The 26,560-nt window shown below is 48.0% G+C and overlaps 2 protein-coding genes across 5 annotated transcripts in view; one reads left to right on the top strand and one right to left on the bottom strand.

The window, feature by feature from the left end:
- BACE1 (beta-secretase 1) overlaps positions 1 to 22,653 on the top strand; it is a 30,886-nt gene extending 8,233 nt beyond the window's left edge. The window contains exons 1-9 of one of the 3 annotated variants that reach the window (XM_077960406.1): positions 8,677 to 8,727; positions 11,410 to 11,498; positions 13,030 to 13,246; positions 14,374 to 14,511; positions 15,197 to 15,331; positions 16,572 to 16,673; positions 17,342 to 17,491; positions 17,732 to 17,903; positions 18,572 to 22,652. In XM_077960406.1, coding sequence (XP_077816532.1) covers positions 14,509 to 14,511; positions 15,197 to 15,331; positions 16,572 to 16,673; positions 17,342 to 17,491; positions 17,732 to 17,903; positions 18,572 to 18,813 — 804 coding nt within the window. In that variant the 5' untranslated portion in view covers positions 8,677 to 8,727; positions 11,410 to 11,498; positions 13,030 to 13,246; positions 14,374 to 14,508 and the 3' untranslated portion in view covers positions 18,814 to 22,652. 3 annotated transcript variants of the gene reach the window in all.
- Positions 22,654 to 22,867: 214 nt separating this feature from the next.
- Positions 22,868 to 26,560, bottom strand: part of RNF214 (ring finger protein 214) — a 54,239-nt gene continuing 50,546 nt past the window's right edge. For both annotated transcript variants that reach the window (XM_015115777.3, XM_015115778.3), the window contains exons 11-15: positions 26,040 to 26,416; positions 25,774 to 25,906; positions 25,468 to 25,572; positions 25,108 to 25,203; positions 22,868 to 23,264 (exon numbers count right to left, since the gene is read on the bottom strand). In XM_015115777.3, the coding sequence (XP_014971263.3) occupies positions 23,199 to 23,264; positions 25,108 to 25,203; positions 25,468 to 25,572; positions 25,774 to 25,906; positions 26,040 to 26,416 (777 nt within the window). In that variant the 3' untranslated portion in view covers positions 22,868 to 23,198. The remainder of the gene's footprint in view (positions 23,265 to 25,107; positions 25,204 to 25,467; positions 25,573 to 25,773; positions 25,907 to 26,039; positions 26,417 to 26,560) is intronic.

Here is a 26,560-nt window from a genome sequence, read left to right as displayed (position 1 = left end):
AAGGGCTGGGCAGAAAATTCCAGTTGAAAATCCAGGAAGAGGCCAGGCACAGTGGCTCACACCTGTAATCCTAGCACTTTGGGAGGCCAAGGCAGGTGGATCACCTGAGGTTAGGAGTTCAAGACCAGCATGGCCAACGTGGTGAAACCCCGTCTCTACTAAAAATACAAAAATCAGCTGGGCATGGTGGCATGTGCCTGTAATCCCAGCTAATTAGGAGGCTGAGGCAGGAGAATCGCTTGAACCCAGGAGGCGGAGATTGCAGTGAGCTGAGATCGTGCCACTGCACTCCAGCCAGGGCGACAGGGGGAACCTCTGTCTCAAAAAAAGAAAATCCAGGAAGAGAAACACCTCCCAGGGAAGCCCCCATACCTGATGACTAACTTCTGTATCTCCTGGGAGCCTTCTCTTTCAGGTGCCTGGGCAGGGGAGAGTTCTGGGAAGGAGCCAGAACATTTTCTGAGTTCTGGAGCTGCCCTGAGATTATCCTGGCAGGATGCAACAGCACCTGAGTACATCCGTAGTACCGCAGCCTCGGGTACTGTAGCCAGGTGGTTCCCAAAATAGGAGAGCTGGGCTGTGCTGGGGAGACTTAAGAATCAGCAGTACTGGGGGGATTCTGACATGGGGGAGCTGGGACTCCTAGGTCATTTTCCTCAGAGCAAACTGGCCAAGCTCTGTCTCCTCCCATGCCAACTTATCCTCTGTCACCGCATCTCCCGAGCTGCTGTCACTCTGGGGCTACTCTCTCTGCTGCCCACTGTAGGCTAGGTGTCTTCTTGCTTGGTCTTTCAAGGTCAGTGAATCCCATCAGTCTTTTTTTTTTTTTTTTTTTTTTTTTTCTTGAGACAGGTTCTCTGTTGCCCAGGCTGGAGTGCAGTGCATGATCTCGGCTCCCTGCAACCTCCACCTCCTGGGTTCAAGCAATTCTCCAGCATCGGCCTGCCAAGTAGCTAGAACTACAGGCGCACGCCACCACGCCTGGCTAATTTATATATATATATAAATATAAAATATATATATATATATATTTTTTTTTTTGGTAGAGACGGGGTTTCACTATGTGGCCAGAATAGTCTCAAACTCCTGACCTCAAGTGATCCGCCCATCTCAGCCTCCCAAAGTGCTGGTACTACAGGCGTGAGCCATTGTGCCTGGCCCCACCACTTATTCTTTTCCAAGGCCTGTGGAGGTTTTGACAGGTAGGACAAGGAGTGAGTTCCAGCATCTCCCAATGACTTGAACAAACAAGCCCATGTGCTGAGCATGACACGGGTGCCATGGGGGGAGATGCCAGAGGCCAGCTTCATTTTCAACTGAGGACAGACCAAGAGAAGATTCAAGCCACTGTAACCTGTGGGTGGGACAAGGTTAAATAACAGGAAGGACTTACTGTCTGACAATGCAAAGCAGGTGGTGAATAGCTGCCGTGATACCTTGTGGAGCATGGGTTTTCCATGTGGGTTCCGCAGAGGCTAAAGGTGCTAAGAGATGCCTCAAGAGCCAGCACAGGCAGGGGATGGAAGCAGAGGAAATCAACCCTCCCCTTCAAACAGAACATCTCTGCCTTTTTCTCTCTTGTACACTAGGATCCTGCATACAATTGGAAGAGGGGGAAAGGATTCTGCTGCTTCATTTATTTTATTTTATTTTATTTTTTGAGATGGAGTCTCGCTCTGTCGCCCAGGCTGGCGTGCAGTGGCGCAATCTCGGCTCACTGCAAGCTCTGCCTCCCGGGTTCACGCCATTCTCCTGCCTCAGCCTCCCCAGTAGCTGGGACTACAGGTGCCCGCCACCACACCCGGATAATTATTTGTATTTTTTAGTGGAGACAGGGTTTCACCGCATTAGCCAGGATGGTCTTGATCTCCTGACCTCGTGATTCCGCCCACCTCGGCCTCCCAAAGTGCTGGGATTACAGGTGTGAGCCACCGCACCTGACTGATTCTGCTGCTTTAGAAAAAAAAAAAAGTTTGAAAACTACTGTCATAAATTTTTGGACCACTGACATCCCATTATTTTATTGGAGTAGGAGGCACTGATAAATATTAATTGAGCTGGCCGGGTGCAGTGGCTCACACCTGTAATCCCAGCACTTTGGGAAATTGAGGCAGGTAGATCACGAGGTCAGAAGATTGAGACCATCCTGGCTAACATGGTGAAACCCCGTCTCTACTAAAAAAAAAATACAAAAAATTGGTCTGGCGTGGTGGCAGGTGCCTTTAGTCCCAGCTACTTGGGAGGCTGAGGCAGGAGAATGGTGTGAACCTGGGGGGCGGAGCTTGCAGTAAGCCGAGGTCGTGCCACTGCACTCCAGCCTGGGTGACAAAGCGAGACTCTGTCTCAAAAATAAAAATAAAAATAAAAATAAAAAGTTGAGCTGGGTTAGAGGCTGCAGAGAAATGGAGCATCCCATCCAAAGGGGGAAAGGTACACTAGATAAGGTTTGGGGTGACCCAGCCACATTGGGACTCCTTGAAAAACCAGCCAGAGGTGGGGTAAGTGGCACCAAGGAGCCTGCTTGCTCCCAGGTACCAATGGCCAGCTACTGCCAGGAGAGGCAAGTGGAAGGCAGAGGAACTAGCTGGGAAAAGGAGTCCATTTGCACAGGGTTGGCTGATTTGTTCAAGGTGGGAGGAACCTGGACAGGACCCAGTTGCTGGACTCTGAGGCAGTAGCTGTGTGCTCTGTTGGCCATAAGCCCCTCCCAGCTGCTGACTTTAGGCTTCTCTTGTCCTTCCTTGCCCCCTTTTCTCAGCCTTGGGTAAGTTCAGGTCTGGAAATCACTTAGGAAAAGCAGATGAAGCTGACTCACAAGGTTCTGGGACCAAGGAGCCCTGGAGTCACTATAACTGCTCTAAGAACCACAGGACCCTGGGTGAATATTCACCAACATGGTGAAACCCCATCTGTACTAAAAATGCAAAAATTAGCTGGGCGTAGTGGCGAAAACCTGTAATCCCAGCTACTCAGGAGGCTGAGGCGGGAGAATCGCTTGAACCCGGGAGACGGAAGTTGCAGTGAGCCAAGATTGTGCCACTACACTCCAGCCTGGGTGACAGAGCGAGGTCCCATTAAAAAAAAAAAAAATAGCAAGAGTCTGTAAGGTCATGGGAATTAACTGCAGGGAATGAGACAGTTGCTGTCAATTAAAAAAAAAATCACTATGGAGCATCTACTCAGGGCTAGGTAACAATTAGGTAATAAGCAATACAAACGCTCCCTGCCCTTGTGGAATTCATAGTCTGTGGGACAGGCAGACATTAAATAAATGATTAAAAGTGTGAGTGGTAGACAAAGAAGCACAGGTGCTACTGAGGATCTGTAAGAGGAAGAATCTAATCTCATCTGGGTGTCAGGACAAGACCTTTGAGAGAAAGGATGTTTAAAGTGTGATGTGAACATTAGAATAGGGAAAGAACATTGCAGACAAATATATGCAAAGATGCACAAGTGAGAGATCATCGTGCTTTAGGGAAACTTCACAAGAAGCCCGGTGAGGAAAGGGAACTGGCAAGAGATGTTCACGGGGTTGACCTATGGTTGGTGCCTTCAAGGTCAAGGACCCCAGGATTTAATTCAGATAGTTTGTGTCAGTTATGTGATGCTGGGTAACAGACTATTCCAAAATTTAGTAGCTCAAACAAGAGTCATTTTATTTTTCAGGATTCTGTGTGTTGGCTTGTGATTTTTCTACAAATCCTACCTGGGCTCACCCATGTGGCTGCATTCAGCTGGGGACTGGACTAATCCAGGCCTGTTGGGCCTCTGGCTCTGTGAAGTCTTTCATTCTGAAGGAGGCAAGACTGAGTTACTTCACATAGAATCTGAGGACAGCATTCCAAGAGGGCAATCCCCAATGCACAAGTGCTTATCAAGCCTCTCCTTGCATCATTTGCTGATATCCCGTTGACCACAGCCAGTCACATGGCTAAGCCCAGAGTCACTGTCAGAGGGGATCCCGCAAGGGCATGTGTGGAGGGCAGGGTGGTTCATTAGTATAACAATCTACCACATACATCTTCTCCAAGCGGGAGAGATGGGAAGGTCAAGGAGATGAAACACCACATTTAAGCCTTGGTCAGAACCAATGGATTCTTATCCTAGCCTTGTGGCTTGTGTAAGATGGGTGAAGTTGCTTACTCACTCTAGGTCTCACTTTCCGCCTCTGTAAAATGGAAGGCCTCTAAGTCTCAACTTCAGCTGAAAGCCTTGTTATACAAGAATACAGGTGTCTTTCCTCTTTAACTGTGAGGCCCACACAGAAGAAAATAGACTTCCTATTGAATAGGAAGAATTGGAGCTAGAGCCCCCACTCCAGAGGCTTTTGCAAAAGTGCTATGACCTTGGGGTAGTACCAAGAAAGGGTGTGGATTCTTAATAACGAGAGATGGTTCAGAACTGGAAAGAGTCCCCATCTCTCCAGGCCACTAAACAGATGCCCCTTGAGGGCATTTTTCTTTTTTTTTGAGACGGAGTCTTGCTCTGTTGCCCAGGCTGGAGTGCAATGACACTATCTTGGCTCACTGCAACATCTGCCTCCCAGGTTCAAGCAATTCTCCTGCTTCAGCCTCCCGAGTAGCTGGGATTACAGGCGCGTGCCACTACGCCCGGCTAATTTTTGTATTTTAAGTAGAGACGGGGTTTCACCATGTTGGACCAGGTTGGTCTCGAACACCTGACCTCAGGTGATCCACCCACCTCGACCTCCCAAAGTGCTGGGATTACAGGCATGAGCCACCGTGCCCGGCCCCCGGCATTTTTCATCCAGAAGAATCTGAGCTGTCACTGCTAGTGAGAGCTGAGGCCAAGACAGGTGGGATTTGGGGAACAAAGAGCTTACCCTAAACTTGCCAGCTCCATACCTGCCTCATCACCCAAGATCTATTTCTGAGAACTGCAGGGGAACACGCAGAGTGGAACCTGGGCAGGTGTGCCTTTCCCTGTGGGGCTTGTTAGCACTTCCCATGAAGCTGCCTTTCCTCTGAGGCCCCCAGGGGCACGTTTGTTTGTTAAATGATTGACACTGACCTAGTTCTGACCCCAGGCTGCAGCTCCCTGGGCATCTGACTCCTGGGTCTGCCTCACCCCAGGGGACAAAGATGATGGCTCCAGGATCACAGGCTGCGTAAATACAGGCAGGTGTCATGCCTGGGGCCAGGTGAGAGGAAGGCAGGTCTAAGCTAGAGCCACACCTATAACCTAAAACACCCATGGTTTGGGAGCCACTGAGAGATGCCTCCCGATCTCCCAACCCCCCAAAAAATGTTGATTAGCTCTTTCATCTTTTCTTTCCTTCAACCATTCATTCATTCAATAAATATTATTGCCAGGCACTGTGATACCTTAGTAGAATACTATGGACACCTTAGTAATTTTTAAAAAAATTCTATATGAGGGGAGATGAGATTCAGTGTGTAATTACAGAGTGACAAGTTCTATGGAAGCTTTTATTTTATTTTATTTTTAGATAGGGTCTCACTCTGTCACCCAGGCTGGAGTGCAATGGCTGATCTCGGCTCACTACAACCTCCACCTTCTGGGTTCAACTCATTCTCATGCTTCAGCCTCCCGAGTAGCTGGGATTACAGGTGCACGCCACCATGCCCGGCTCATTTGTGTTTTTAGTAAAGACACGGTTTCACCATGTTGGCCAGGCTGGTCTTGAATTCTTGACCTCAAATGATCTGCCCGCGTTGGCCTCCCAAATTGTTGGGATTACAGGCGTGAGCCACCGTGCCTGGCCTGGAAGCATTTAAGTAAGAAAATATAACCTGGTCTCTCTCCCTAAGGAAATCCCTTGAGCTCAGATGGCAAGATGTGTAGGGGATAAGTAGATAAACCTGCAAGTGGAGAGGAGGATGGCCCAGGCAGAGTGAAGCTGATACAACAACCTTTGCGAGAGGGACCATGGCTGGTGTGGGGAACTGAGATGAAGTCAGTGTGGCTGGCAGCAGAGCTTTACGGGTTTTTTGTTTTTTGTTTTGTTTTGTTTTGCTTTTGAGACAGAATCTTGCAATCTTGCTCTGTTGCCCACACGAGTGTAGTGGTGCCACCTCACCTCACTGCAATCTCCACCTTCCAGGTTCAAACGATTCTCCTGCCTCAGCCTTCCAAGTCACTGGGATTACAGGTGCCTGCTACCATGCCTGGCTAGTTTTTGTATTTTTAGTAGAGATGCGGTTTTACCATGTTGCTCAGGCTAGTCTCAAACTCCTGACCTCAGGTGATCCAACTGCCTCAGCCTCCTAAAGTGCTGGGATTACAGGTGAGAGCCACCACACCTGCCCAGCTTTACGTTTTTAATAGCAAAGGAAAACTGTTTACATAGGAGGGTTAACAGTCAAATTTGACTTTGAATAGATCACTCTGGCTGCAGTGCAGAAAACAGATTGGAGAAGTCAAGAGTGGATGTGCCAAAAGCAGCTGGGAAATTATTGTGATATTCCAGGGTGAGCTGATGACAGCTTGGCCTAGGGGCAGCAAAGGAAATTAGGAATGAATACATTCAAGAGACTTGTTAGGAGGCTTAATTGGACAGGACTTGTTGATGCACTGGATAGAGAGATGAAGAAGAGGAAGGTGTTAGGATACCTCTGATACTGCTTACTTACAGAACAGATGGGTGATGATGCCATCCAGTAGTATAAGGAACACTGGAAGGCAGCCACCAGATGGGCAGGACCACGTCGGGTCAGCTTAGGACATCCTGAGTTTGACCTTTTTTTTTTTTTTTTTTTTTTGAGATGGTCTTGTTCTGTCACCCAGGCTGGAGTGCAGCGGCACAATCGTGGTTCACTGCAACCTCCAACTCCTGGGCTCAAGCGATCCTTCCACCTCAGCCTCCCGAGTAGCAGGGACCGCCACCATGCCTGGCTAATTAAAAAAAAATTTTTTAGACGTGGGTGCGTGTGTGTATGTGTTGGCGGGGGCGGGGGGGGTCTCACTATGTTGCCCAGGCTGGTCTTGAACTCCTGGACTCAAGTGATCCCCTCGCCTTGGCCTCCCAAAGTGCTGGGATTACAGGTGTCAGCCCCTGCACCCAGCCCTTGAGGTATCGTTGAGGCACTTGGATGCGTGCATCGGGAGCTCAAAGGAGAGGAAAAAGCTGGAGTTAGGAGCTTAGATGTCACCAGGATCTAGGGAGAGATGGCTTAGTGGGAAAGGGTCGTTACAGAGGAAGAGGGCCAAAGCTCAAGCCTTGTGAAAGGAGCCTGCCAAGGAGACAGAGAACACAGGACCTGAGAAGATGAAGGCTGACTTGAAAAATACCTTCAGTGTTTGGTGACATGAAATCACCGGTGACTGTAGTAAGGGCTGTTTTATAGTGGAGGAATGGAGGCGAAATCCAGTTTTAGAATGGGTTGAGGAATGTGTGGGAGGTGAAGAAATGGAGACAGCCTGGCTAAGTGCTTTGGTTGTGAAGGGAGAGGAGAGAGGGGAGCTGGAGGCGGATGTGAGATTAAGGAAGTTTTTTGTTTTTGTTTTTTTAACGAAGAGATGAGCATCTGTAAATGTCAACAGGAAGAATTCAAATTTGGTGGAGATGGGGGCAGGGTAGGGTGGCTGTATCTATGTGAGGGAAAAGGGCTAAGGAAGAGGTGGGTGCCTGGGAAGGGAGGAGGGAATTGGCTCCCCAGCACAGGTGGCAGCTCATTTGAAGCCTGGGAGGAGCAGCCGCAGGCAGGTTGGTGTAGTTGGCTGTGAGAGATGAGGGCAGTCCCATCCCCTGGTCCTGTTCAGTGACTCCAGAGGGGAGCCCAGCTGCTGGGGTTCGGTGACTGCAGCCCCTCCGCCACTGCGTCTGCTCGGGCGGCCCTGAACTGCCCTGTTTCATAATGAGTGAGCAATGCCTCAGCCTTGCCTCGGGCTCCTGTCCCGTAAAAGCCCCCTGCATCCCCGCTTTGGAATGGAGCAGGAATGGGGAAAGGCTGCCTGGACTGGCCAGGGCTCGGATTAGAAGTGTTGAAGGACAGGACCAGAATTACTTTTCTCGGGCGGGAGCACACTGAAGAGGGCAGACAGCTCGACATTTGCTTGGGAGAGAAGCCCAACTGTTTATTCTGGGTTTTTTTGGTTGGTTTTTTTTTTTTTTTTTGGTGGAAGCTGGAGAGGGGAGGCAGAGAGCAGTGGGAACCTGAAATTGTGGTATTGGGGTGGGTGAGACGGATGGGAGTGGGGAGGCACGTGCCTTCCTGGGCTCAGCCTGGGCCCCTTTGAGGTTGAAGTGGGAAAGGCTGGGGCTAGAAGGACAGCAAGAGTGCCCAGGGCCTCCGGGCTCAGGTGGGAGTACTCTGCAGAGAGCTCCCTCCAGCCTCGCAGGAGAGGAAGGGGGAGGCAGGGAGGGGCAGGGACAGCAGGAGCCCCCAGGTCAAAGCTCCACTCCAGTGTAAAGCAGTAGCCATATTTGCCTAGAACTGGCCGGATGTTCCCTCCCTTGCACAGGCCACAAAGACTTGTTGTGGAGGAGATCCTCTTTCTTTGGGGTCCAGTGATAGCAGGGAGCCCTGTAAGATGAGGCCAGACCCCATGCTGGGAGCTGAGTCCTGGGAATGGGGAAGAGGGTTCCTGGGGAGAGGGTGGGTGAAGAAGCCTTTTTAATCATTAACCTGGTTGATTACATCTGACCTGCTGAGCCTCCCGGCTCTATTGATTTTCTCTGAAAGTGCAGCATCTGGAGCTGGTGGCTGCCCAGAGACCGGGGAGAGAGACCACGGGTAGAGAGAGGTAGGGGAAGAAGGGCAGGGAGGGGAGTGGAAACCAGGCCAGGAGTGGGGGGCTGGGAAGGAGGGAGGAGACTAGGTCTGAGGGCCGGGACATTGTCAGGGGAGTCTTTGGGGATGTGAGGAGGCCAGAAAGTCGAAGCAGGCACTGGGTGGGGCGGGGGGTGGGGGGCACAGCCAGCACAGCCACAGACGCACCACGGAGAGCAGGAAGGAGCCAGAGAGGATCTGGCAGAGGATGAAACTAAGTCCAGAGAAGTACAGTGATCTGCTCAAGGTGACAAGGTCAGAGCCTGCACCAAAACTGAGGTCAGTTGATTTCACTGGATTGAGGAGAGAAGATACAGACATGAAGGCCCCTGGGGCAAGGGAGAAGCTGAGGTGATGGAAAGTCGGCAAGAGACTAGATGCAATTTACAAATTACCATTTTTCTGAAGGTGGGGACTTTCCTTTTTTTGCAAGGATATAGTAGACATTTAAAAAATGGCTCTGGTCTGACTGAAGGTGAGGTCAGGCCTTCAAAGGAGGAAGAAAGGGCCAAGTAGAAGTGATGCTAGAGGCCAGGCACAGTAGCTCACGCCTCAGCACTTTGGGAGGCCGAGGCAGGTGGATCACCTGAGGTCAGGAATTCAAGACCAGCCTGGCCAACGTGGTGAAACTTCATCTCTACTAAAAATACAAAAATTAGCCCGGTGTGATAGTGCACATTTGTAATCCCAGCTACTCAGGAGACTGAGACAGGACAATCACTTGAACCCAGGAGGCAGAGGTTGCAGTGAGCCAAGATTGCGCCATTGCACTCCAGCCTGGGTAACAAGAGCGAAACTCTGTCTTAAAAAAAAAGAAGTGATGCTAGAAAGAGCTGGACAGAAGGGAACACCAAGAAGACACCTGTGCATCTTCACTTAGCCAAATCCAGGGCCCTGACAAGATGGGTTTTCACCAGGACATTTTATGGGGCTCCTGGCTCCCCACTGTTTCTGACAGTAGGATTCCTAGGTCTGTGTCACCTCTGAGACAGAAGGGGAGCAACATACTGGTGGCAGGGACAGAACCACATGCATGGACACTGATGTGCCATCCTGGTCCCCACAGGTCCCCTCACCAGTACAGCTCCTAGAATAGGTCTTCTCTGAGCTGGAGGGGATAAGCCAGAGTGCTTCCTGGTAGAACAGAAAAGGAGCAGGGGGCTCTGAAGACAGAGTCAGGTACACAGTGAGCAGGGGCGATGTGACAGTAGAGAGACATGGGAATGGAGACAGCACACATACCACATAGCTCTGAGATGATGTGCAAAATGTTATGACTCCATAGACTGAAGCAGACACAGCTTTTTTCTTTTTTTTTTTGGAGACAGGGTCTTGCTCTCCCAGGCCGGAGTGCAGTGGTGTGATTTCCGCTCACTGCAACCTCCGCCTCCTGGGTTCAAGTGATTCTCCTGCCTCAGCCTCCCAAGTAGCTGGGATTATAGGCACGCATCACCATACCCGGCTAATTTTTGTATTTTTAGTAGAGATGGGATTTCACCATGTTCACCAGGCTGGTCTTGAACTCCTGACCTCAAGTGATCCACCCGCCTTAGCCTCCCAAAGTGTTGGGATTACAGGTGTGAGCCACTGTGCTGGCCTCAGACACAGCATTCTAAGGCCATGTTGAGTGTGCCAAAGGAAACCGATATTTTACCCCAGAATATACTACTTTGACATATTTTGAGTTGGCTGTCAGAGGGCCAGCACACAGAAGTGGCCCTGCAAAGCTGGCTTTTGAGGGAGATTTGCATCTGCAGAGAATCTGCATTGATGCCACCTGGCTTTCTCTGAGGCCCTCCCTGGTCCAAATCTAGGAAAGATTAACTGAGAGTCTGACATGTTTAAAGCTCTGCAAGAAACATACATCACCTGTTCTCTCTGAGGGGTGTTACCTGTGAGGTTTCATTCACACAAAAAGACCACCTTTACTGGCCTGGCCTCCTCTCCCTCCCATAACTATTTCTGCCAAAGTCCAAGTCCCCCTTTTTTTTTTTTTTTTTTTTCGAGACAGGGTCTCACCCTGTCGCCCAGGTTGGAGTGCAGTGGCATGGTCTCAGCTCACTGCAACCTCCACCTCCCAGGGTCAAGTGAGTCTCGTGCCTCAGCCTCCTGAGTAGCTGGGACTACAGGCATGTACCACCATGCCCAGCTAATTTTTGTATTTTTAGTAGATACAGAATTTCCCCATGTTGGCCAGGCTGGTCTTAAACTCCTGACCTCATGTGATCTGCCTGCCTCAGCCTCCCAAAGTGCTGGGATTACAGGGGTGAGCCACCGCACCCGGCCCAAGCTCCCATTCTTTCTGTAACCTCAAGATGGTATAAAATCAACCATCTGGCTATTTCTTTGACTTCTTATATTTTTTGACTCCCATGCATGTTAGTTCTTCTACTAATCTGCCTTTTTTCAGTTGGTTTTTCAGCAGACCTTCAGAGGGCACAGGGAAGTGTTCCTTTGGCCCCTGCAGCACCACAGGACCCCAAGTCCTGTCTGTGGTTGTTGTGGTAACGGGTGCCAGCCTGGACCAGTCCTGCATTGTGGAGCTTCACTCTGGACATTCTAAGGAGCAGACTGTGCTGGGGGGTGAGGGATAATAAAGGTGGTGTGTCTGAAGCCTCCTGTCTATACCATCTTTTCTCTCCCCTTTCTCTGACAGCTCAACATCCTGGTGGATACAGGCAGCAGTAACTTTGCAGTGGGTGCTGCCCCCCACCCCTTCCTGCATCGCTACTACCAGAGGCAGCTGTGAGTCCTGGGGAGAGCCCGGGGGAGGTACCTTTTCCAAGGATCCAGGGCCAAGAAGGGTCAGGGGAGGGGTACAGAGAGAAAGAGTCGATCCTTAGATTTTCTTCTTGCCAGGGAAGGGGAAGGGTGAAGAAAAGACAGTGACCAGGAGAGACAGGGTGAAGTGGGTGGTTAGAGGAGCTATACCATGGGAAAGGGTGAATTGAGAGGTAGCCAGGAAGTGCTTCAGTACTGAGACAGGGCAGCCTCCTGCGGGAGGGAAAGGAAGAAGGGCCAATAGCTCATAGAACAATCTTAGGGTGCTCATTTTCTCTGCCTGAATGGGGAGACGAAAACCCCACATCCCCTCAGTGTCTCTCAGTTCTCTGACACCACCAGCTAAGTCTAAGCTGAACAGGCCTCAGTGATAGCTCCCGTTGCTGTGTTCTTACCCAGGGGCCACTCTAGGTGGCTTTGCATAGTCCAAGGACATGAAGGAAAGGGTCTTCCATAAACCCCTCTGCCTAGACCAGTATCAGGGAACTGAAAGCTGAAATATCTCCTCCATGCACCACCCAGGGTGCCACCAGTTGGATTCTGCTTACTGGTGAAAGGGGGGTTGAAGAGAACTGGTGAAAGCGGAGGACTGGTGAAAGGGGGGTTGAAGTGGGCTTTAAGATAAGAGACAGTGAGGGATAATCTGGAAGCCCCCTTAGCATAAAAGCAGGAAGAGGAAGGGATGAGAGGACACCAATGTCTGAGACATCTGTGTGTGCAAACATGAGTAGAAGCTTAAATCCTATCCTTGGACTTGTAGGCAGCTGCAAAACCCACCTTCCCTGTTTCCTCCTTTAATGTCCCGATCTAAAAGAAGCAGTCAGGGAGGAGGGTGCAGGTAGGATCGATGAAAGGGCATTCATTCCAGCTCCTCATCCCAGTCCCCCACCACACACAGAAGCCATGGTTAGTGGTGTGATTAAACACAGGTGGGGCTGCCACATGTTGAGCACGTTTCACAGAAGTGGTATGTAATACCAACCTGCTCTTCGGAGATGCTTGTGCAAACCCCTTCTCTAGAACTTGCTGTAGAGGTGCCACATTCACCCTGCCTGGCACTTTCTCTACCACTCGAATGGTACCAGTAGGTTCCAAGGCAGTAAGAGAGTCAATGGTTCCTTTTCTCTGGGAGCTTGATGGAGCCAAAGGGCGGAAGAGATGCCCGCTAGCTGTCCCTGCAGCAGCAGCAGCAGCAGGCACAATGCACAAAGCCCAGGCTTGTTCTTCACAGGGCCTGAGCTCAAGATCTAGGAATATGAGCAATAGAGACAGGAGACTAAGCCTCAGCAATGGTTCCCTTCATCTACTTGCAAGCCCACTTTACACTCTGTTCTGGGTGATGAGTCTAGGGATGTTTTGCTGAGCAGCCTGAAAGCACTCTAGGATTCCCCTGAGATGAGATACGGTGGCGTTTGGGAGTAGGTTTAACTGAGATCCTTATACCAGTTTACCAGTTGTGGTTATGCATCCACAAATCTCTACCTTCTTTCCACAGGTCCAGCACATACCGGGACCTCCGGAAGGGTGTGTATGTGCCCTACACCCAGGGCAAGTGGGAAGGGGAGCTGGGCACCGACCTGGTAAGCATCCCCCATGGCCCCAACGTCACTGTGCGTGCCAACATTGCTGCCATCACTGAATCAGACAAGTTCTTCATCAACGGCTCCAACTGGGAAGGCATCCTGGGGCTGGCCTATGCTGAGATTGCCAGGGTGAGAGGAACAGGGCTTGGCCCTATATACTGTATGCACACTGCACACACAGCACACTACACAGAGAAGGAATTAGAAGAGAGAAGGGGAATTAGCGGAAGGAGGGAAACAATCAGTTTAAAGGATTATTTAACGGGTATAGGGTGGCAGTCTAAATTTTAGCCCTATAGAGGGCAGAACTACAGTGACAGAAGCTGTGATAGGTACAGGAATAGGCTGTAGTTTCTACGTACTCTAAAATCTCTTTTTTTTTGAGACGGAGTTTCACTCTTGTTGCCCAAGCTGGAGTGCAGTGGTGCAATCTTGGCTCACTGCAACCTCCGCGGACCTCCTGGGTTCAAGCGATTTTCCTGCCTCGGCCTCCTGAGTAGCTGGGATTATAGGCACCCACCATCACGCCCAGCTATTTTTTTTTATTTTTAGTAGAAATGGGGTTTCATCTTGTTAGCCAGGCTGGTCTCAAACTTCTGACCGCAGGTGATCCGCTCACCTCGGCCTTCCTAAGTGCTGGGATTACAGGTATGAGCCACTGCGCCCGGCCACTCTAAGATCTTTAATAAAGGCCCCCATAAATCTGAAGCAGGTTAGGCATAGGGGGATCAAAGATATATGAACCTGGCCGGGCGCGGTGGCTCACGCCTGTAATCCCAGCACTTTGGGAGGCCGAGGCAAGCAGATCACCTGAGGTCAGAAGTTCAAGACCAGCCTGACCAACGTGGTGAAACCCCATCTCTACTAAAAACACAAAAATTAGCTGGGCATGTTGGCGCATGCCTGTAATCCCAGCTGCTCAGGAGGCTGAGCCATGAGAATCACTTGAACCCAGGAGGTGAAGGTTGCAGTGAGCCAAGATTAAGCCACTGCACTCCAGCCTGGGCAACAAGAGCCAAACTCTGTCTCAAAAAAAAAAAAAAAAAAAAATCTATGATTCTGTGAACCCATCAATACTGTCCTGTTTGCATTGCCAGGGCTCCTGCTAACACCTCTGCCAAATCTCAGTGCCTTAAGATGGTCTTTCCCAAGGACCATCCCCCAAGCCTTCAAATTTGCCTTCCAGTTTAGACAGGAAGTTGGCCTCTGTCTTTAGGTCGGTCTGAGGACTCACTCCTTGTCTCTTTCTGCCAAAGCCTGACGACTCCCTGGAGCCTTTCTTTGACTCTCTGGTAAAGCAGACCCACGTTCCCAACCTCTTCTCCCTGCAGCTTTGTGGTGCTGGTTTCCCCCTCAACCAGTCTGAAGTGCTGGCCTCTGTCGGAGGGAGCATGGTGAGTAGGTCCTCAGAGAGGGGAGGTCCTGGCATTGAGGGAGATATGGGTGCCATCCTCCCCCCTCCCTGAAAGCTACACCATAGTTTTGGCTCTGATACTTAGAATCAGGAGGAACCTCTTTATATTCCCTACCCTCACTTTATTTTTCCATTCTTTTCTTCTTTGAGTTATTCTAGAAAGGAATCAAGGCACCTATGGTAAACTTAGAAAGGGAGGCAATTAGGAAAATTTCAAAGGAAATGAAAATAAGACCTGTTGAATTTAAATTATTCAGTTTGATGGTCAGAAGGCAGAGATATAAAGAAGTTTGTCTATTTATTAATTAATTAGAACAACGGTGAATGGTTCTCCAATAAGCAGAGAAAATAAAACCTATAATATAAACAAATAACCATTCATTCAACATTTATTGTGGCAGTTTAGATTTAAATAACTTTATATCAAGGGCTGTATGATTCTGAAACAAATAATTAAAAATCCCGGAAAGTCTTTTCTCCTGAACACATTTAAGAAACTAGGTATCACTTTGGGCATGATTTGTTTAGAAGCAGGAAGATGAAAAAAGGGTAGCCTGTAGAAGACCTTGCCACCCCAAGAAATCACTGATCTTATTGCTTGGTCCTTGGGGGACTCACTCTCCTTCCGTGCCAGGACACAGGTACCTGCCTTTTTTTCCTCCTAGATCATTGGAGGTATCGACCACTCGCTGTACACAGGCAGTCTCTGGTATACACCCATCCGGCGGGAGTGGTATTATGAGGTGATCATTGTGCGGGTGGAGATCAATGGACAGGATCTGAAAATGGACTGCAAGGAGGTAATAAAACCAAGGGAGACCCAGGGAACGTAAAGGGGTAGGCAGTACAATGTGAAGGAAGCCTCTGGTTATGATGTTGAGAGGATGAGGCAGAAGTAATAGGACCTGCAGAAAGGGTTGGAAGTTGAGCCTAGAACAGTCAGGGGCTTAATGGTCACACAGCAGGATCTGAGGTTTGGGGCCTAGGGACTGGTAGTGAAAAAAAAAAAAAATGGAACTAGCTCTGATGTCTGGACTGCAGTCACTGCCTTGCTTCGTAGCCTTGGGCAAGTCTTTTGTGAGACAGGGTGAGAGAATGAAGGGTCTGTCTTTGGAGTCAGGAAGACCCAGATCTGAATGTAGCTCTGATTTCTACTAGCTATGTACCCTTAGGCCAGTTACTATTCTGTGTTTCAGTTTCCTTATCTGCAAAACAGGTAAAAACAACTTGCTCAGAATATCAGAGATAATGTATAAAGTGTTTATCTCTGTGGTTGGCAGTACTCAATAAAAGGTAAATCATTTATGTCTTCCTTCCCTAGATTCTTATGTACGTTAAATTAGAATAGATATAAATGTACTAAGAAAAGTTAAAAGCGGCCGGGCGTGGTGGCTCATACCTGTAATCCCAGCCCTTTGGGAGACCAAGGCGGGGCAGATCATTTGAGGTCAGGAATTCGAGACCAGCCTGGCCAACATGGTGAAACCCATCTCTACTAAAAATAACCAGGTGTGGTGGCAGGCACCTGTAGTCCCAGCTACTTGGGAGGCTGAGGCAAAAGAATGGTTTGAACCCAGGAGGCAGAGGTTACAGTGATCCAAGATCACACCACTGCACTCCAGCCTGGGTGACAGAGCCAGACTCCGTCTCAAAAAAAAAAAAAAAAAAAAGAAAGGAAGAAAAGTTAAAAGCACTATACAGGGTATTTTTATTTTCAAGTTTGGAGACTACCTGCCAACCCAAGATAACAAGAATAAACATTTACCAAGTGCCTTCTATCTTCTGGGCACAATTCTAAGTGCTTTAAATGGTTGATTTATTTAATCCTTACAATAACCCTTTTAGGTAGGTACTATTTTTATCCTCACTTTAGAGATGAAGAAACGGAAGCACAGAAGTTAACTTGTCCAAGCAGGTACACTTAGGAGGAGCCAAAGCCAAGATGCCAACCCGGCCGCGGCCCCAGCAATAACCCCCTACTGCCCAGAGCCCAGCATCAAAAACCTTTTGACTCTTCTACCTCTCTCTTTCCCCTCTTAGTACAACTATGACAAGAGCATTGTGGACAGTGGCACCACCAACCTTCGTTTGCCCAAGAAAGTGTTTGAAGCTGCAGTCAAATCCATCAAGGCAGCCTCCTCCGTGAGTGGACTAAGGATGGGGGTAAAAGAGATGGTACAGTGTCAGAGGGAGGTGGTGAGAGTCACATTCTTCAGCAACAGCCAAGATGTCTGCACTTAGACCCTTCTACTCAGAGCTTTTAAAACACTCTTCCCCTAGCCAGGCATGGTGGTTCACACCCGTAATCCCAGCACTTTGGGAGGCCAAGGTGGGCAGATCACTAGGTCAGGAGTTCAAGACCAGCCTGACCAACATGGTGAAACCCCATCTCTACTAAAAGTACAAAAATTAGCTGGGTGTGGTGGCGCGAGCCTGTAATCCTAGCTACTCGGGGGGCTGAGACAGGAAAATCGCTTGAACCCAGGAGGTGGAGGTTGCGGTGAGCCATGATCGCACCACTGCACTCCAGCCTGGGCAACAGAGTGAGACTCTGTTTAAAAAAAAAAAAAAAAAAAAACTCTTCCCCCACTTTATGGCTATCACTTTGCTCATCACACGATCCCCCTGGTACAAAAGTTTGACATCACACTCCCACTCTCTTCCTGTAATTCTTTGGTTGGTTTACCCCTCCCCACTTTGGATATTTCACTGGAAAAGCAAATGAAGGGCCCAGTTAATGTATCTGAACATGGGAGGGGTGAGATGATAAAGAGTCTTTTCCTCATTGTTACACCTTCTTGCCAACGCAGACAGAGAAGTTCCCTGATGGTTTCTGGCTAGGAGAGCAGCTGGTGTGCTGGCAAGCAGGCACCACCCCTTGGAACATTTTCCCAGTCATCTCACTCTACCTAATGGGTGAGGTTACCAACCAGTCCTTCCGCATCACCATCCTTCCGCAGGTATGTCCCAGCCTGAGTCAGGGGGATCTCTCTTAAAAGTACACACTGGGAGACAGTGAGCAGGTATGGCTTGCCAGAACTTGGAAGACAAAACAGATGAGTAGTGTCCAGTGGTAAAGGGGTCTTAGAAAACCCGTTAGAGCTCAAGGATGGTAAAGGGAAGGGCACAGATGCCTACAAGGCAGAGATGGGGTGAAGGAGAGTGAGGAAGACACTCACCCTGTGATTGCTTACCCCTAGCAATACCTGCGGCCAGTGGAAGATGTGGCCACGTCCCAAGACGACTGTTACAAGTTTGCCATCTCACAGTCATCCACGGGCACTGTTATGGGAGCTGTTATCATGGAGGGCTTCTACGTTGTCTTTGATCGGGCCCGAAAACGAATTGGCTTTGCTGTCAGCGCTTGCCATGGTGAGAGTGCCAGGGCTGAGGGTCTGGGGTCAGTCTCGCCATATTTTCCTTGTCTAACAACAGTTAGTATACCTGGGCCCGTCAGTTTACAGGAGGGTAGTAACAGTTGCCTCAAACCCAAGTCAACAGTTGTGCAAAAGGTAGTGTCAATGCTCATCCTTTTTTTGTACTGCCTGCCATAATGACCACTGCCTGGATTGGTAACCTCTGTTGGAAACCCAGAGCAGCGAGAGCTACCTGTGTACCTTGGGAAGCTCTTGATGCAAGGGTAGCAGGCTGAGCCTATAGTGACCCTGTCAGCTGCCACATGGTGAGGTTGAATGCTACTTCAGAAAGATGGCAGGGTTTTGCAGTTGAATTTCAGCAGCAGAAACTAAGTTTACTAGGTGTGGCTTTTGGTCAATTCAGAACTACTGAGTTGTAGTTATCACTCCTATCGGTTGGGTATACAAGGAAGGGCTGCTACTCCCAGTGACTTGGGAGGGGAGACAGGCCTCTACCTGGTGCTGGCTTCCCAGCCTGCTCCTAAATATCTCCTGGGAAGGAGATTGGATAGCTTCTGCATGGGCTAATTTCAAGGCCTCACTATCAGGAAGTTCTTTTTGTTATGTAACCCAAACTGCTCTATGACAATGACAGCTGTCCATTCACATTTACCCTCTCCCCAGTGCACGATGAGTTCAGGACGGCAGCGGTGGAAGGCCCTTTTGTCACCCCGGACATGGAAGACTGTGGCTACAACATTCCACAGACAGATGAGTCAACCCTCATGACCATAGCCTATGTCATGGCTGCCATCTGCGCCCTCTTCATGCTGCCACTCTGCCTCATGGTGTGTCAGTGGCGCTGCCTCCGCTGCCTGCGCCAGCAGCATGATGACTTTGCTGATGACATCTCCCTGCTGAAGTGAGGAGGCCCATGGGCAGAAGATAGAGATTCCCCTGGACCACACCTCCGTGGTTCACTTTGGTCACAAGTAGGAGACACAGATGGCACCTGTGGCCAGAGCACCTCAGGACCCTCCCCACCCACCAAATGCCTCTGCCTTGATGGAGAAGAAGGAAAAGGCTGGCAAGGTGGGTTCCAGGGACTGTACCTGTAGGAAATAGAAAAGAGAAGAAAGAAGCACTCTGGTGGCGGGAATACTCTTGGTCACCTCAAATTTAAGTTGGGAAATTCTGCTGCTTGAAACTTCAGCCCTGAACCTTTGTCCACCATTCCTTCTCCAACCCAAAGTATTCTTCTTTTCTTAGTTTCAGAAGTACTGGCATCACACCCAGGTTACCCTGGTGTGTGTCCCTGTGGTACCCTGGCAGAGAAGAGACCAAGCTTGTTTCCCCGCTGGCCAAAGTCAGTAGGAGAGGATGCACAGTTTGCTATTTGCTTTAGAGACAGGGACTGTATAAACAAGCCTAACATTGGTGCAAAGATTGCCTCTTGAATTTAAAAAAAAAACTAGATTGAATATTTATACAAATGGGGGCGGTTGGAAAGAGGAGAAGGAGAGAGAGTACAAAGACAGGGAATAGTGGGATCGAAGCTAGGAAAAGCAGAAACACAACCACTCACCAGTCCTAGTTTTAGACCTCATCTCCAAGATAGCATCCCATCTCATAGGATGGGTGTTGTTTCAATGTTTTCTTTTCTGTGTGCAGCCTGACCAAAAGTGAGATGGGAAGGGCTTATCTAGCCAAAGAGCTCTTTTTTTAGCTCTCTTAAATGAAGTGCCCACTAAAAAGTTCCACTTAACACATGAATTTCTACCATATTAATTTCACTTGTCTCTACCTGAACCCTTATTCTACATATGATAGGTAGCACCGAAATATCCTAACCCCCTAAGCTCCAGGTGCCCTGTGAGAGAGCAACTGGACTATATAGCAGGGCTGGGCTCTGTCTTCCTGGTCACAGGTTCACTCTTTCCCCCAAATCTTCCTCTGGAGCTTTGCAGCCAAGGTGCTAAAAGGAATAGGTAGGAGACCTCTTCCTCCTAATCCTTAAAAGCATAATGTTGAAGATTCATTCAACAGCTGATGCCCTATAACCCCTGCCTGGATTTCTTCCTATTAGGCTATAAGAAGTAGCAAGATCTTTACATAATTCAGAGTGGTTTCATTGCCTTCCTGCCCTCTCTAATGGCCCCTCCATTTATTTGACTAAAGCATCACACAGTGGCACTAGTATTATACCAGGAGTATGAGAAATACAGTGCTTTCTGGCTCTAACATCATTGCCTTCAGTATCAAGGCTGCCTGGAGAAAGGATGGCAGCTTCAGGGCTTCCTTATGTTCTCCACCACAAGAGCTCCTTGATGAAGGCCATCTTTTTCCCCTATCCTGCTCTCCCCTCCCGGCTCCTAACGGTACGTGGGTACCCAGGCTGGTTCTTGGGCTAGGTAGTGGGGACCAAGTTCATTACCTCCCTATCAGTTCTAGCATAGTAAACTATGGTACCAGTGTTAGTGGGAAGAGCTGGATTTTCCTGGTATACCCACTGCATCCTACTCCTATCTGGTCAACACGCTGCTTCCAGGTATGGGACCTGCCAAGTGTGGAATTACCTGATAAGGGAGAAGGAAATATAAGGAGGGCCTCTGGTGTTCCTGGCCTCAGCCAGCTGCCCACAAGCCATAAACCAATAAAACAAGAATACTGAGTCAGTTTTTTATCTGGGTTCTCTTCATTCCCACTGCACTTGGTGCTGCTTTGGCTGACTGGGAACACCCCATAACTACAGAGCCTGACAGGAAGACTGGAGACTGTCCACTTCTAGCTCGGAACTTACTGTGTAAATAAACTTCCAGAACTGCTACCATGAAGTGAAAATGCCACATTCTGCTTTATAATTTCTACCCATGTTGGGAAAAACTGGCTTTTTCCCAGCCCTTTCCAGGGCATAAAATTCAACCCCTTCAATAGCAAGTCCCATCAGCCTATTATTTTTTTTAAAGAAAACCTGCACTTGTTTTTCTTTTTACAGTTACTTCCTTCCTACCCCAAAACTGTAAGTGTAAAAAAAAAAAGTCTTAACAGCTTCTTGCTTGTAAAAATATGTATTATACATCTCTATTTTTAAATTCTCCTGAAAAATGACTGTCCCATTCTCCACTCACTGTATTTGGGGCCTTTCCCATTGGTCTGCATGGCTTTTACCATTGCAGGCCAGTGGACAGAGGGAGAAGGGAGAACAGGGGTGGCCAACACTTGTGTTGCTTTCTGACTGATCCTGAACAAGAAAGAGTAACACTGAGGCACTCGCTCCCATGCACAACTCTCCAAAACACTTATCCTGCTAGAATGGGCTTTCCAGGGTCTTTACTGGGAAGCAGTTAAGCCCCCTCCTCACCACTTCCTTTTTTCTTTCTTTACTCCTTTGGCTTCAGAGGATTTTGAAAAAGAAACAATATGCTTTACACTCATTTCCAATTTCTAAATTTTCAGGGGATACTGAAAAATACGGCAGGTGGCCTAAGGCTGCTATAAAGTTGAGGGGAGAGGAAATCTTAAGATTACAAGATAAAAAATGAATCCCCTAAACGAAAAGAACAATGGAACTGGTCTTCCATTTTGCCACCTTTCCTGTTCATGACAGCTACTAACCTGGAGACAGTAACATTTCATTAACCAAAGAAAGTGGGTCACCTGACCTCTGAAGAGCTGAGTACTCAGGCCACTCCAATCACCCTACAAGATGCCAAGGAGGTCCCAGGAAGTCCAGCTCCTTAAACTGATGCTAGTCAATAAACCTGGGCAAGTGAGGCAAGAGAAATGAGAAAGAATCCATCTGTGAGGTGACAGGCAGGGATGAAAGAGAAAGAAGGAGAAGAGTATCAAAAGCAGAGAGGAGATCATTTAGTTGGGTCTGAAAGGAAAAGTCTTTGCTATCTGACATGTATTGCTAATACCTGTAAGCATTTTAGGTCCCATAATGGAAAAAAAAAATCAGCTATTGGTAGTCCTTTGCCTGGAGTCAGTTTTTTTAAAAAGTTAACTCTTAGTTTTTACTTGTTTAATTCTAAAAGAGAAGGGAGCTGAGGCCATTCCCTGTAGGAGTAAAGATAAAAGGATAGGAAAAGATTCAAAGCTCTAACAGAGTCACAGCTTTCCCAGGTATAAAACCTAAAATTAAGAAATACGACAAGCAAAGGTGGAAAATGATCTAGTTCCTGATAGCTACCCATAGAGCAAGTGATTTATAAATTTGAAATCCAAACTGTTTTCTTAATATCACTTTGGTCTCCATTGTTCCCAGGACAGGAAATATGTCCCCCATAACTTTCTTGCTTCAAAAATTAAAATCCAGCATCCCAAGATCATTCTGCAAGTAATTTTGCACAGACATCTCCTCACCCCAGTGCCTGTCTGGAGCTCACCCAAGGTCACCAAACAACTTGGTTGTGAACCAACTGCCTTAACCTTCAGGGGGAGGGGGATTAGCTAGACTAGGAGACCAGAAGCGAATGGGAAAGGGTGAGGACTTCACAATGTTGGCTGGTCAGAGCTTGATTAGAAGCCAAGCCAGTGGCAGCAAAGGAAGGCTTGGCCCAGGAAAAACCTGTGGGTTGTGCTAATTTCTATCCAGAAAATAGACTGGACAGAAGCTTGTGGGGTGCATGGAGGAACTGGGACCTGGTTATGTTGTTATTCTCGGACTGTGAATTTTGGTGATGTAAAACAGAATATTCTGTAAACCTAACATCTGTATAAATAATGAGCGTTAACACAGTAAAATATTCAATAAGAAGTCAAACTACTAGGGTTACTTTTTTTTCCTCAATCAGAGTCTCATTTTATCCATTTGGAGTAGAGTGGCTAAAACAATACTGAGGCTTCTGGAGGCTTTCAGTAAGCAAGGCATCTGGTTGGACAGTGGGTGAGCACCAGGCTTTAAATCTGCATACATGAGCCTTAAGAAAATGGACTAGAGGCTGAGCCAAACCAAAGCAGAATGGCCTTAGAGCAACAGCAGGTTCCTAGGCGGTTTTTATATTGTATTTGAAAACAGCCCTGGGCGGGGATATCATAATTTCAAGGCCAAACTAAACATCATCTTCCCTACAATCTGCATCCCCCAAAGGAATTGCAAGATGAGGGGGAACAGACTGTTTCTGCATAATATACATACTTTCATTTACGAACATTGGAATACAGACTTTCTATACACACATTACCTATATAATAAAAATGTACATGGCATGAGTATATGTCACTGTATAAATATAGAGTTTTAGAAATCTTGAACCCGCGCTTCCTGTTCACATCAGTTTCTCTTCTTCTTCCTCCCCAGTCAGGTCCGTCATTTAAGAGTTGGACAAAAGGGACAAGTGTCATTTGTGTTGGTCTGGGCCCAGAATTTTATACACTGGAAAGAAAGAAAGACACACCTCAGGTTTATCTGGAAAGACAAAGGGAAGGAAGGAGAGAATGCCAATAAGGTTCAACAAGGCCTAAGTCAGAAAAGTTCTTACACTGAGGTACAAGAGGGGCTTTTTTTTCTTTTTTCTTTTTTTTCTTTTTGAGACAGAGTCTCACTCTATTGACCAGGCTGGAATGCAGTGGTGCGATCTCAGCTCACTGGAACCTCTGCTTCCTGGATTCAAGCTATTCTCCTGCCTCAGCCTCCCGAGTAGCTGGGATTACAGGCAGGCATCCACCACCATTCCCGGCTAATTTTTGTATTTTTAGTAGAGATGGGGTTTCACTTTGTTGGCCAGGCTGATCTCAAACTCTGGCCTCAAGTGATCTGCCTGCCTCAGCCTCCCAAAGTGCTGGGATTACAGGTGTGAGCCACCACGTCCGGCCCCAAGAAGGGCTATTCAATGGCTCTTACCCTAAAAGAATCCTCAGTGCAAGTGAACCTTTTTAAGAGGAACATTAACAATGAGCTGATGAAAGTGTTCATGATGCTGCTTTTTGTTGAATGTCTAGTGCGGCTTGCTTCCCCTTAGGATCCATTTCGCCTGAGATGAACGTCTCTGTTCTAATACCTGACACCCTCAAATCTTATTCAGGAATTTTTCTTACTAAGAATTTAGATGTAAATTCAGTTTCTATCTCTTCGAAAAGCAAAATGAACAAAACAAAATGGTTAAGAGGAAATCATCCCTGCTACTAAGAGACTTAACTCTGCCTGGCAACATGAAAAAATAGGAATGACTTGTCAGCCTGTGAAGATAATCTCTAACCGGCAAGCCTTCCAAGCTATTCTGTAATGGAGTTCTTAATCTCATACTCAGGTCCTCCATTCCATTCCTCTCATCTAGGCAAAGTCTTCTGACAATGCTATATTTTGAACAATAGTTAGATATGTGGGATTATCACTCATTGTCAATTTTCCAGGAAAGTGATTTAGTGCTCAGTATGAATTGCTTATCCAGTCCCCTGAAGGGAATGGGGTAAAAAGTTGAGAGATCCTAACTGCAGTATTCTGAATTCTGCTAAAGTTTAAGCCACAATTTACTGAAAACCTTATGAGTAGATATTAGAGACCAGGTGCAGTGGCTCACACATGTAATCCCAGCACTTCGGGAGGCTGAGGCAGGAGGATCACCTGAGCCCAGGAGTTTGAGACAGCCTAGGCAACATAACAAGACCTTGTCTCTACTAAAAAAGAAAAAAAAATTAGCTGGGCATGATGGCATGTACCTGTAGTCTCAGCTACTCAAGAGACTGAAGCACCTTGAGCCTGGGAAATTGAGGCTGTAGTGAGCTATAATCATGCCACTGCATTCCAGGCTGGGCAACAGAATAAAACCCTGTCTCAAAAGACAAACAAAAAAAGACTGGGCACGGTAGCTCATGCCTGTACTCCCAACACTTTGGGAGGCCGAGATGGGCGGATCACAAGGTCAGGAGTTTGAGACCCACCTGGCCAATATGGTGAAACCCCGTCTCTACTAAAAACACAAAAATTAGCCAGGCGTGTTGGCAGGCGCCTGTAGTCCCAGCTACTCAGGAGGCTGAGGCAGGAGAATCACTTGAACCTGAGAGGTGGAGGTTGCAGTGAGCTGAGATCATACCATTGCACTCCAGCCTGGGCAACAGAGCAAGACTCTGTCTTAAAAAAAAAAAAAAAAGCACCAACACAGTAAAAGAGAAGTTATTTTAGCTATCAGGAAAAAAAAAAAGTAGAAAATGAGAAAGAAAAATTATTTTAGCTGTCAGAAGAGAAAGTGTAGACAATGAAGAAGGTCTGTAACACCTACCTCCTTGTGCAATACATGGGTACACGCCATTGGATGCAGCTCACTGGGCTGGACGAGTTTCTGGCACATTAGACATAGCTTACAGGTGGCTGGAGCCTGTAGAACAGAGGCGGCATGGTCAAAAGGTAAGGTACCTCTGGGTCTTCTTGCCTTTTATGCCCATAATTCCATGTAGCAAAAAGATTTATATCAAAATAAATAAAAAGCCAAATATAGATTCTTGCCTAAAATATTTGCATTTTCCCAGTAGGGCTGCAAATAACCCAACTGATGGTTTCTTCCTGCACTCCACCTGTAAACCCACTCCTTCCTCACCTCCAGCTTCTCCATATCACAGTGTTCAAAGAAAAAGAGTCTTACATGTGAAGACCTTCCAGGATATGAAACTTGGGCAGAAGGCAAGAACATTGGAGTACTGATTTGAGCCAGTGGAGCAGGGAACAAGGCCCGGATGCGACCAAGTGGCTGTAGGTAGAAACATTGTCAGAGTAAGGGAAGAGAGTCTGAGTAACAGCATATCACAAAAATCACTTATTTCCCAGTCCAGCAAAGGAAAAAAGCAGACTAGCCACCTCTGACTGGAATGCTTCTTCCCTCCCCACAAGAAATCTACCTCTTCCCCAGCCCTCAGCAGGCCTCAGTTCTCTCCCAAGTGGCTTTTCTCACCTGAGTACTTGCTGCCACCCGCTCATGCTCTGCCAGTCGTGCAGCAACTAACTGGATAAGTTCCTCCATGGTCAGGCCTGCCATGGTGGTACGTGCTGTCTTGATCTGCTGAAGAATGTTGGTCATCTGGGCCCTGAGAAAGAAAAACGTTGAGGGAGAGAAAGCCTACACTATACCCACAGGGAACACCCATGTAACCTCTTCTATTTTAACCCATAAGCATTTCTCTGATAAAGACATCTGAATCAGTCCTTGAAGATACTTACTTATTGCACTGTGGGAACCGAGTCAGCAGCTTCTCCAGGATCTTCTCCAGTTTGTCTACTGGTTGGGGCCGGGGAGTTTCAGTAGAAGCCTTAACACCGCCCAAGCCTGGGGGAGGCGGGATGGAGGCGGCAGGGGGCATGTGTGGACCGTGGGGGCTGACAAGGGAACCCAAGCCAGGGCTGTTTCTGCCATGGGAGCCAGGAAGGGATGAGGAAGGCTGGTTGGACTGGGAAAGGGCAGGGTTCAGAATTGGGAAAGACAAGGAGCGGGGATCTGCACTGGGCATAACCATGGGCATTGTGACCTGCCCAATGGAGAAGGGCATCCGAGGAGCCAGAGAGGGACTGGGTTGGAACACCTGAAGCATGAAGTCTGTCTGCAGAGGAGAAGAGGTAGAGGACAAGAGAGAAAGGAAAAAAAGAAAGTTTACGAAACTGGAGAAGAAATCAATGAACAACTCTTGCAGTGAATAGGGATGATCCCAATATCTTCATAAAAAGAACACGTAGAGACTCTGCTT

The sequence above is a fragment of the Macaca mulatta genome, chromosome 14 (assembly GCF_049350105.2).
Source record: "Macaca mulatta isolate MMU2019108-1 chromosome 14, T2T-MMU8v2.0, whole genome shotgun sequence".
NCBI lineage: Eukaryota > Metazoa > Chordata > Mammalia > Primates > Cercopithecidae > Macaca > Macaca mulatta.
The sequence above is the reverse complement of the archived record's forward strand: the minus strand, read 5'-3'. Positions and strand labels throughout refer to the sequence as shown.